Source organism: Pteropus vampyrus, unplaced genomic scaffold, assembly GCF_000151845.1.
Source record: "Pteropus vampyrus isolate Shadow unplaced genomic scaffold, Pvam_2.0 Scaffold49, whole genome shotgun sequence".
Lineage (NCBI taxonomy): Eukaryota > Metazoa > Chordata > Mammalia > Chiroptera > Pteropodidae > Pteropus > Pteropus vampyrus.
In genome coordinates this window covers 227,893-240,189 of record NW_011888830.1, presented here as the reverse complement: position 1 = coordinate 240,189, position 12,297 = coordinate 227,893, and the positions used below count along the sequence as shown (strand labels likewise).

Sequence of the window (12,297 nt, the reverse complement as noted above, 5' to 3'; positions counted from 1 at the left end):
TGTGCCTTCCTACCCAAGTACAGCTTCATCTGCTTTACAGATAATTACCTCTCTCCGGCTTCCAAAATTTGCTGAAATCTTATACTCAAAATCTCTCTTCCATTTACTTTGCTCTTGTACATTTATATCTTCTTAAGTCCCTTTACTGTCTGTTGAGTGGGCTCATGGAAGGGCACATAGATAAATTGATGTGATTAATCCCTTCATTTTAACCAGGCTCCCAGATGCTACAACTATATTTTAATAGCTGCATAGTTTTTCATTGCATTGATGTACCATAATTCATAAAACCAATTCTTGATATTGAATGTATAGGTTATTTTAGTTTTATAAACAGCAGTCTAGTGGCTTTGTGAACATCTTTAATTTCCTAAATTAATTTTGGGAGTAAAATCCCAAATTTTAAGACTTTTAATATTTATCACCAATTTGTTCACCAAAAAAGAAACCAAAAAACTATTTAAGTAGGTGTAGCCCTTCATTACTAACATTGCAATTTTTAAAATTTTCTTTCTTTAGAATTACTCTTTTCATCTTCTTACATAAAATCTCTAGGAATGAGCAAATCAAATCCTTTACAGGGATAGAGGTATTGGTAATATTTACATGGAATATGATGTCATTCCGAAGATGTTTTATCTGTCACATCTGATGCACTGAAGCTGGGATTATTCCTACAGATAGGAGGAAAAGTCCACTTTGCATGTAAAAATATATATGTATGTCTTAAGCACTGCACCACAAGTAAGCTGCCTAGCAGCCATGTAGAGCAGCAGATTCACTGTACCATTGCATTCTTCTAAAAAGACATGTTCCCTACCATTTTTCTTGAAACACACAGTCCTATTGGTCTTTCTTTCATTCTCCTACGAGACTAAGTGATGGGTGTAGAGATTTAAAAATTTTTCACACTGAACTCTTTGCTGTGAGAAGAGCAAGAGCACAAGTGTGATTATAAATGCAAGTGCCCACTTGGTCCCGTCAGAGCCAAAACAGGTCATGGGGGGGCCTGCCACCGACAGGAGCTGTCCTAGTCCAAAGCGGACCGCTGCTGCCCGCCTGCTGGTCACTGCCTTTCAGAGATGCAAGCACTGCTGTTGGAGCCTGTGACTTTTTAAAGGACTCTCCAGATAGGAACTTTCAATGAAAATTTTTAATGTTTAAATGTTGGTAACTAATTCAGAACTTTTAATAACACCAGGTGGAGCAATAAAACAAATTCATGCCTGATATAAATTGCAAGTCGCTACTTTGCAACCTCTGGTCCGCAGGGTTTTGTTTTATGGGTGTTTTTATTGTTTTGTTCCTGAGTGCCAGGTGCTTCTAAAATGAATTTAATACCTTTTCATCCTTTTAAATATTCCACATTAGTGCATAATGCATAGAAAATCTCTGTTCCTCAAGAATTCTAAAGAATTTACCTATAAACAGATTTTGTCTGAGACTAATTTTTGAAGTATTTTATCTTTCACAAGTTGCTTCAATTTTGAATTTGAGAATTTTAAAGACCTGTTTCATAATGATTTCTTAAATTTTTAACATACAACCTTGCATAATGTTCTTACAATTTTTAATTTTATATATCTTGATACTAAAATTTTAAAGTATAAAGAAGTTTAAATTAAAATGGGCTAATTTCCCTGTTTTTTCCTTTCCTAGGTTTGACAGATATTTGTTTTATTTTTTTCTCCAATTCCTGCCACTACCACTCCCAAAAAACTTACTTAGATTTTTTTTCAAGTTGTGTTTTTTGATTTCTAATAGGTTTATTTCTGCTTTTCTCTTTATTTCTTCAAACTTTTACAGGACACTTTCTTTATTTTTCTAAATTCCTAATATTGAATGCTAATTCATTTATTTCATTTAATGATTTTCCCTAATAAATTAGCTGTGATTTTACTTATTAATAGCTTTGGTTTTATTCCAAACTTTGATAGATTTTATTATTTTCTTTTAAGAATAATCTGTAATATTTTTTATTTTCCTCTTTGTTGTTTAGATTCATATTTTTTAAAACTGAAGCACTTGAGGTGTTTTGATTGTTTTATGAAATAACTGTGAAAATTGTAGTTGAAAAGCCCTTAGTAAGAACAGTTATTTATGTTTGGAATACGTCTGTTCTATTAAAATTTAAATTTGCAAAAGAAATTTCATACTAAGACTAGCTGCTTAAGTAATTTATTTAAAACTTGCTGTTTACTGTCAGCCTTAATAGTAACACACTATTTGTAATTTTTACCCTTTTAAATGAAATTACCAAAAGCCAAGATTTTCCAGGGTTGCTATTGTTTTTTTCTTTTTTTTTCTTTTTGCATAATGCCACTTATTGTTTCTTAATAAAGCTTATTGATTTTAAATATGAGAAATTTGAAAAGCCATAGAATCTACATTTTTATACTCATGGTGTTTATGTAGGATCATAAAATTTTAGAGAAGACTTTTCACTAACCTCTAAAATGGACCTTTTGGGGAACTTGGCCAAGCCAACCTGCTTTTCTTTTTTTCTTTGTATCCATCAGCTGATAGTTCTCCTACCCTCACCTGAGATTAATGTGGTGCCCCTGTCATTTCACACCTAATTTTAAAAAGGCCTAGTTTTCATCCTCTGATCCTTTTCCCTGAGCTTTTAGAGCATCCATAAAAAGACTGTGGAATAAATGATTATTGATGGTTTCCCTTCTTGGGTTACCTATTTATTCGATATTCTGAATACTTATGGAGTTTTAAGTGTTAAATGTATGAATTAATGAGGAAATTAAGGTATTTATAAAGGAGCAGTTTTGTTCCATTCAGCTTTATTGAAGTGTAGTTGACCAATAAAATTATTAAAAAGTGTACAGCATGAGATTTCATATACATTATGAAAAGATTCCCACCATCAAGTTAGTTAATACATCTATCACCTCATATATTTACCTTTGAGGTGGGTGAAAACTCTTAAGTTCTAGTCTCTTAATTGTATAATACAGTATTATCAACTGTAGTCTCTATGCTATACATTAGGTCCTCAGACCTTATTCATCTTACAACTGAAACTTTGTATCCTTTTACCAGCCTCACTACCCACTACCTAGCCCCAACCACTTTTCCACTATCTGTTTCTATAAGTTCAACTTTTTTTTTCTTTTTAGATTCTACATATAAGTGATACCATGCAATATTTGTCTTTTTCTCCGTATGGTATATTTCACTTAGCATAATGGTCTCCATTCATGTTGTTGCAAATGGCAAGATTTCCTTCTTTTTTTCAGCTGAATAATAATGCATTGTATATATGTACCAGATTTTCTCAATCCATTCATCTGTCAACAGACATAGAATGTTTCCATACCTTGGCTATTGTGAATAATGCTGCAGTGAACATGAGAGAACAAATATCTCTTTGAAATAATGATTTCGTTTCCTTTGGGTATATACCCAGAAATGGGGGTGCTGGTTCATATGGTAATTCAATTTTTAAATTCTTGAGGAATTTCCATACTGTTTTCCATAGTGGCTGTACCATTTTACATTCCCACCAACAGTGCACAAAGGTTCCCTTTTCTCTACATCGTCATCAACATTTATTGTCTCATCTTTTTAATAGTAGAGATCCTAACAGGTACAGGGTGACATCTCATCGTGGTTTTGATTTGCATTTGCCTGATAATTAGTGATGTGCAACACCTTTTCATGTACCTGCTGGCTACATGTATGTGTTCCTGCAAATGTCTATTCAGGTCCTTTGCCCATTTTTTAATTGGGTGTTTTCTTTGTTGTTTGTTTGTTTTATTTTTGACTTGTTTGTGTTTTTTTTTTTTTTTTGCTGTTGAGTTTATGGGTTTCTTGTATATTTTGAATATTAACCCTTTTTCGTATATGTGATTTGCAGATATTTTCTCCCATTTCATAGGTTGCCTTTTCATTTTGTTGATGATTTCCTTTGCTGTACAGAAATTTTCTAGTTTGACACAGTCCCACTCATTGATTTTTGCTTTGGGCGTCAAATCCAAAAAATCATTGCCAAGACCAATGTCAAAGAGATTACCCTGTTTTCTTCTAGGAGCTTTAAGATTTTGGGTGTCACTTCAAGTTTTGCTTCTGACTCTCCAGTTTTTCCTACACCGTTTATTAAAGAGACTGTCCTTTCTCCGCTGTATATTCCTGGCTCCTTTGTTGAAAATTAATTGACCATATGTGCACGAGTTTATTTCTTATTTCTTTCTGTTGCATTGATCTGTGTGTCTGTTTTTATGTCAGTACCGTAGTATTTTGATTATAATAGTTTGTCGTATAGTTTGAAATCAAGAAGTATGATGCCTCTAGCTTTGTTCTTTCTCAAGATTGCTTTGGTTTGGAGTCTTTTTCCTGGTATGTAGCCAAAGGAGATGCTCCTTTGCCCATTTAAAAACTGCTTCTTTGTTTGCTATGTATTGTCCTGTGGGACTCATGAATACAAGCCTGTTGGTGATCTGAGCTAGGTGATTTGGGGGCCCATCTCTTGGATGGCAGCCATAAAAGTTGGAGCACTAATTCTGTGTGGACAAGCTCATAAAGGAACAATTTTATATGAAGTTCTTCAGAAATAATGATTCGTATATATATTTATATGGTAGGTATAACATAAAATAGTACATTAAAGTGGGGTTTCTTATATCTTACCATTACATGCGATGAAGATGGATCAGCCTATTACATTTAATTTTGAGAAACAGCCATTGTTCTAAAAGTAAAAACTGAAAATGATTTTTATTTTCTAGGTTGTCCTTTGTGGAGGGTCCTCTCGAATTCCAAGGCTGCAGCAACTGATTAAAGACCTTTTCCCAGCCGTTGAGCTTCTGAATTCGATCCCTCCTGATGAGGTTATCCCCATTGGTGCAGCTATAGAAGCAGGAATTCTTATTGGGAAAGAAAACCTTTTAGTAGAAGATTCTCTTAAGATAGAGTGTTCAGCCAAAGATATTTTAGTTAAAGTATGTTTAGCTTTTCTTTACTTTTTCATAAAAGTGGTATAGATTTAATGTCGTAAGATTTTATACATGCCATGCTTTTACAATGAAACTGTATACTGGTAGAAATTTTTAATTTATAATTATAATTTTACTTTTCATGAGTTTTTGTATTCTTTTAGTATTTATCACTAATTTCTTAATAACTGTAACTTTAATCATAAGTTTCTAATATAGATAGATATATGTTTCAATTTCTGTTTAAATAAAGTGGGTTGAGAGTAAGGATCATTTTCATTTTCTTCTCTTTGCTTATCTGTAGTTTCCAAAAAGTATCAGCAAGGGATATATTACATTTATAATAGGAGTGAATTTTTAAAAATTGGAACGATCAATATCAAAGGATATGCTTATTATTTTCCTGCTTATTAGGGAGTCGATGAATCAGGAGCCAACAGTTTCACAGTACTGTTTCCATCAGGGACCCCTTTGCCAGCTCGAAGACAACACACATTACAAGCCCCTGGAAGTATATCTTCAGTATGCCTCGAACTCTATGAGTCTGAGGGGAAAAACTCTGCAAAAGGAGAAAACAAGTTTGCACAGGTGAGTACGTAAAATTGGACTATGAATTAGTCACATGAAACTGTTTAGCTTTTTCCTCTGAATTTGTCTCAGTTTAATGTCAATTAATATAAAATGTATGTGGGATGTCTAACACATTTTTATGAGTGGATTACTTTTACTTATTCATTTTCATAAGAAAGCAGAAATAGGCGATTTTAATTTGAAAGAGTTACGGGAAAATAAAAAAATACAAACTGTATGTATATTCTTTCTCTTTGAGTTCTTGACCATCCTTGGTGATAAGGTGTGTGGCAGAGGAAATAACATTTTTTTGTTTGCTAAATGCCAGGTGCTGTACTAGGTACTTTACAAACATAATCTCAAAATGCCATGAGATAGACATTATGTGTGTTTTATAGATGATTAGGAAACAAACTTATGGTAGTAAATGCCTTGTTATTTTCTTGATTGACTTGATTTGTCCTCAGGTTTTACTCCTTGACTCATACTCTTGCCATAAAGCCATGCTGTCTCTGATACAGAATAAGTTTGCTTTTTAAAATAGCACATGCATATTTCATACTATATGGTCCTCTGCATCCTTTTAAAAAGAGCGAGGGGAGCCATGTTATTGGCTTAGAAGCATGCCCAAGAAATATAGTTACATTAAAATATGCACACAAGGACTGCAGAACCACATTTACAGTATGATATTTGTTTTTAAATAAAAAGATTGTGAGCATGGGTCTGTGTGAGAGAGATGTTTGATTAGTTGTGTGTATTTAGATATCCATACCTGGATACAGAAAACATCTACAAGTTACTTGAACCATGTCGGGAACCTTAACAGTGGGTAGGTTTGAAGGCACCAAGAGAGGTGTCTTTTTTAACTTTTTAACACTGTAACAGATTTGTTATAAACAGCACAGGACATGAGCGTGAATTACTTTTATAGTAAAAATAAAACAAATGTAGGTAACAAAGGAGAATGTATAATATCTTTAGCTTTATATATGTTTTATAATTTCAACAACAGAATAATGAAAACACACACATACATTATATACTTAACATCTTAGAAGCCTACCAGAATAGGGCCCCCTCAGCTAGTAAAGCTTTCAAAATCTCCTCCAGATGTTTCTCTGGTGTGTTACTGTAGAAGCTCTTTTCTATGCACCAGATGTCTAACTTCAGGTGGCAGTGCTATATATTCCCTTAGCTTTTCTATCTAGTATATGTATTACTTTTCATAGTACTATCACTATGTCCTAACTTGCAGATGCCAAGAGAAGACTTAGTCACATAGCACTGAATTTGGAAGAGAATCTTTTAGAGAACCCATCCTTTCTAACCTCCTCATTTTACAAATGAGGAAAGCTAGGTACTTAGTGCCTTGCCTAAGGTCATAAAATTGATATCTGAAAAGTTACTGCCAAACTTGGTTTATTGTTATACTTTTCTTTGGGAAACTGGGGACTTTCATAGTAAATGCATTAGTATCTCTTACAAATGTAATCTTACCTGTACAAAAGAATTTGCCACGTTTCTTTTGAATAGGTTTTCCAAGTATATTTAAAATGTTTGAATTTTTAAAAGTACATAAAAAAAGATTGCCAAAATGTAATTTACATGTTACTGGTAATGGCTTAATTATCAAAAAGAAAAGCAGTCTTTATTTTCTGAGACAAACAGTACTTCGTAGAAATAATCATTTTAATCTAGGACATGACATTTAAGACAGACAAGTATCTTACATGACCTCCTTCTGTAGGAAAATTTCATTTCATAGTTAAGAAAGTTTAATCCTCTCTGAATTCTGATAACTGGTAGCAGAATTGAAAACTGCCCTATTTTAAAAGGTTTATTTCAGTAATAAGTAGGATTTGGTCTATTGGTATAATTGATGCATCAGTTTATTAATATGTCAAAGTACTGAATCATCTTTGTATTATTTTTGCATACACAGGTTATACTCCAGGATTTAGATAAAAAAGAAAATGGGTTACGCGACATATTAGCTGTTCTTACCATGAAAAGGTACAAAATTAAACTACTTCTGATGTTAAGAAAATTCACTTTGAGACTTAACCTTTTTTGTCAGTTTATGGATTCTTCACCCATTGTCATTCTGGGAAAATCTTTTTAGTAAAAACTTACAAAGATTTTATCAGTGATTTACATTGTTGCCCCACAGAACTACTATATTTTACAAAAAAAATATATATATATCTCAAGTCATTTGCATTCTGAATTTTTTATGATATCTTTAATTATTTTGGATATAGTTAACCTAAAAAACTGGCTCATGAAAGTTTAGGATATAATTTTTCTCAATTTTAAATAATTTTCTAAGGTTTACATAATTGATATTATTTGTCCTATAAAAGGATAACTTTGTTTCAATATTGCTACAGAAAATTTCTAGGAAATAAATTACTACCTAAATCTAGCTATTACAATTTCCCTAACAACAGTTCATCCATAACACTATGTCTTGGAGTTCTATCTAAATTATATCTAAGTTAACATTCAGGACAATTCATATCATAAACCATTTAGCAAGAATATGGAATTTATTGGGGTAGGTTTGTCTTGGCCTGGGCTTGAAAAAAGCATGATGCATCTTGAGCTTGAATAAAGGCTTACACCTAAGATCTTTATCATCATGGGTTTCCAAGGAAAACAACTTTTGTCTCAGTGGTCTAGGAAGAAATTTTTAAGAACAATTACCTAATTATAGTATAGTATAGTATAGTATAGTATAGTATAGTATAGTATAGTATAGTATAGTATAGTATAGTATATATATACAGTATAATATAGTATTTAAAGACACTGAAGTTATGCTTCTTTTAATACTCTTTTTTCAAAAATTAAAATTATCTCTTGTTTACTCAGAGTCCTCAAGTAATTCCTTAAGGACTTTCTATTTTTTTTAAAATGAGCTCAGGAATTGTTATTTTTTGTTTGTTTAGGGATGGATCTTTACATGTGACGTGCACAGATCAAGAGACTGGAAAATGTGAAGCGATCACTATTGAGGTGGCATCTTAGTGTTTTAGAGAAACCATGAATGTTTTAGAACTAGAATGTCCACATTATTTGGTTTTGTTTATAAGTGATGTTTATATTAAAATACTTTTGAACTGTGTAACCTATGTTTCTATTAAACTACAATATATTATAAATATTGCAACCTTTTTTGTTGTCCCTTTAAGATGAATCATTATCAAGAGAAATATAAGGAACTTTTTGTATCATGAAGCTATTTAAAATTAGTTTGAGTCGATTGGAGGAAATTTTACTGGGAATTTAACATTGTGTTCTTAAAATTTTTTTGTTTCTATAACTTCTAATTTTAAGAATTCTTTTATTCTTATTAGATGATTAAGAGAACAATTTAAAAGTCCTTGATATTAAATGAAAAAAAAATTTCCGAACCATGTACAAAGTAAGATACCATTTTTAATTGAAAGAAAAGATAGACTCATAAACTCAGCAGTTGTGTGTAGTAGCTGTTTGTGTGACACAGGAAAAACATCTGGAAGGCTAAATGGCAAACTCCAACAGCGGCTTCTTTTGTGGAAGGAAAGTGTAGGGGCGCTGCTTTTACTTTTTTTTTTTTTTTACATTTTTGTTTAGTTTGATTTTTCCCTGATACAAACATGGTTTTCTCTTGAAAATAAAAGATTTTTTTTTTTTTTTAAAGAGAAAGCTAGCCACATTCTTTTCATGAGAAAACATTGTCTAGGGCATTGAGATCGTCAGTGGGTTACTAATGAAAAAGCTTATTCTCTAAATAAAACAAGGCGACTAATCTGCCCGTGTTCTTGATGTGGAAGTAGATTCAGAGAAGTTAAATAATTTATCCAAAGCCTCTCAAGAAATGAACAGTGAATTTTGAACTAATATTCAGGTGCTTTTTTGTAAACGTAATTTTTTGTGATTGCTTACTATTCTAAGCACATTATGTGCATTATTTTGGTTAAATTCACATTTCCGGTGGCTTCCAGTACTCTTTCTATTGAAGAACATTTATTTAAATGGAAGAGCAGACATTCCATAGTCCTCCAGGAATCATGTTTTCAGTGTTCTTTATGAAAAAAATTGTGGGGTAGAAGCATAGTTCTTTATTTTTCCCTTGAGGACACTGTATGTCTCTCGGTGACTTTTGATTTCCCTCTTCATTTATAGCCATGATTTACCAAGATCCTCAAAATGTTTAGTCTCAGGACTCCTTTACACTCTTAAAAATTATTGAGACCCGGAAGAGTTTTTTTTTAAGAGGTTTTTTTTTTTTTTGTAATGGTGATATATATATATTATTTCCCACAGAGAAATTAAAACAGAGATCTTTAACCATCACTTTTAAATAATAATAAAAAATTGTGCTAACATATGTAACATTTTTATGGAAAATAACTTCAAAAACAAATTTGTTGCAAGGGTGGAATTGTTTTATATTTTTTCAAATCTGTAATATCTGGCTTAGGAAGATAGCTCTGTTCTGGTATCTGCTTCTTCATTCATTTTGTTTGCATATCCAAGTTGTGTATCCTCTGGGAAACTTTGCTGTACACTCATGAGAGGAGTGTAAAGAAGGCAGATAACATCTTGGTATTATTATAAAAATAGTTTTGAATTTAGGAGCCCCCTGAGAAGTCTTGGGATGCCTATACCCTACTTTGAGAGTTGCTGCTCTAGATAGTAGCCACAGTGATGTATATTGAAGAGACAAGGCCTAATCTACTCCTGAAATTAGTGGGATTCAAGACTAGAAAAATGAAGGAAACAGTTGATTTGTAAGAGTCTAATACAGTCATTCTATAAATTCTTACTGAAATCGATCAAGACCCTAAAAAACAGACAACTGCAGATTTCGATGTTTGTTTAAGAGAGCAAAAAAGAGAGAATGGCAGACAGGAGGTACCTCTTTAGATAGATAGGGTAATCAGGAAAGGCCTGTGAAGAAGTGACATTTAAGCTGAGACCCAAATGATCTTGTTTATCTGCTCCTCCCACTGAGATATAACTTCTGTGAGGACAGTGTCTTTTGCTTGTTCATTGTTATATTCCCAGCACATTGTACAGTACATAAGAGATATGCAATAAAAGATTTCTGAATGAGTGAAAAAAGTCCTAGAGAATAGTGAGCGAAGGGGAGATTGGCACAAAGTAAGGTTAGGGAGGCAGGATTCTAATCGCATAAGGCCATGTAGGCCATTGGAGGGTGTGGGTTTTATTCTAGATCCATTGGGAAGTATTTGAAGCAGAAGAAGGAAATGTTCTACTTCATGTTTTAAGGTCACTCTTGCAGCTGTGTAGAAAGTGAATCGGAGGGGAGTAATCGTGCCAGTGAAAGCAGGTAGGCAGGCTTTTGCAGGACTCCAGTTGAGAACTGATGCCCCGTACTAAGGTAATAGCAGCGATGGAGAAAGAGGCAGAATCAAGGTATATTTTGGACATACTATTGACATGACTTGCTGATGGTATTAATTTGAAAATGAGGAGACGGTGAATCAAGATGACGCCTTGGTTTCCTTCTTGAACACGAGTAGATGATGGTGCCTGTGTGTTGAGATGAGAAGGTGTGTGGGGAGGACCAGGTCTGGAGGCAAACCTCAAAGGTACTTTTATGAGCATGTTCAGTTTGAGGTGTTTGTGCAACACCTAAGTGGATATGTCAACTAGGCACTGGATATTTAAGTCGAATTCAGGGCAGGGGTCAAAGCCAGAGACAGAAGATTTAAGCATAAAGATATTTAAATCCATGGGAACTGAGTTCAGTCACTTAGGGAGAGCATAAGAGGAATGTCTCGGGGCCAAGTCCTGCAGAGCCCAGCATGTAGGTTGGATAGAAGAAGGAGGCAAAAAAAGGTGAAGAGTGGCCAGTGAGGTAGAAGGCAAATCAAGAAAGAAATGAGTAATAACCGACGGTCATGGGGGTGCTGTAAAAACATAGGAGTGCCGGTGAGCACAGTGGGAGGGGTGTTGGAGAGAAGCCCTGGGAAGGAGATGAGGGTCTATCCAAGTCCCCTCCCCTCATCCCCTTGATAATAAAGAATAAAAGGCCCTATCCAACCCCATCATATAGAAGCCCCTTGTAATATGGTGGTTCCTGTCCACTTCTCAAGCCTCAGTGCTCATTTCCTCCTATTCTAATTCGTTAACTTCCCCGAATATTCCCTGCTTCCTATCCCCAGGATTTTGGTCAATTGTTCTCTTTGCCTAAAAAATGCCTACATTTTCTCAGTCTTTCCTAGGATCACTCCTGCAGGCGACAAGATGCTCATTATAGAAAATAGTTAAATTTGTAAAAGTGAGAAGTCAAAAAGGAACACACTCCCCAGAGAATTTATCTTCCTATACATTTTTTTTCTTACAGCTGAAACTGTATTTTACAGGTTTTTGTTTGTTCTGCTTAACATATTAAGCACTTCCCCCATGACACTAAAGGCTTCATAAAAATCTGTAAGGGTAAGACAGTATTTCATAATGGAATGAAACAAATTCAAGTAGAATTCAGTGTTTATTTCCAATATTGTGTTTATTAAATGTTTATTTCCAATATTTCAAATTTATACATGATGCTTTAAAGTGTTTTTGTAATTTCTTACATAAATTTTTTTTTAAATCCTCGGTAGATGCCAAACTGCTTTCTACTGAAGTTTTTGCGATTTACTCTTCTAAGATTTCTGCTTTAGAATGTTTAGAACAGTCACCACGGGTGAGGTGTAAAGAATGGATGGGTGCGGGGTGGGGATGGAGATGCGCGAGAAGCTCCTGGAGCTGTCCTGCTAGA

At 33.7% G+C, this 12,297-nt stretch overlaps 1 protein-coding gene across 1 annotated transcript in view; it reads left to right on the top strand.

Moving 5' to 3' along the window:
* The window catches only part of HSPA14 (heat shock protein family A (Hsp70) member 14), a 27,974-nt gene extending 19,283 nt beyond the window's left edge, over positions 1-8,691 (top strand). The window contains exons 11-14 of the mRNA XM_011359598.2: positions 4,740-4,952; positions 5,361-5,534; positions 7,462-7,532; positions 8,471-8,691. Coding sequence (XP_011357900.1) covers positions 4,740-4,952; positions 5,361-5,534; positions 7,462-7,532; positions 8,471-8,549 — 537 coding nt within the window. The 3' untranslated portion in view covers positions 8,550-8,691. The remainder of the gene's footprint in view (positions 1-4,739; positions 4,953-5,360; positions 5,535-7,461; positions 7,533-8,470) is intronic.
* The last annotated feature ends 3,606 nt before the right edge of the window (positions 8,692-12,297 follow it).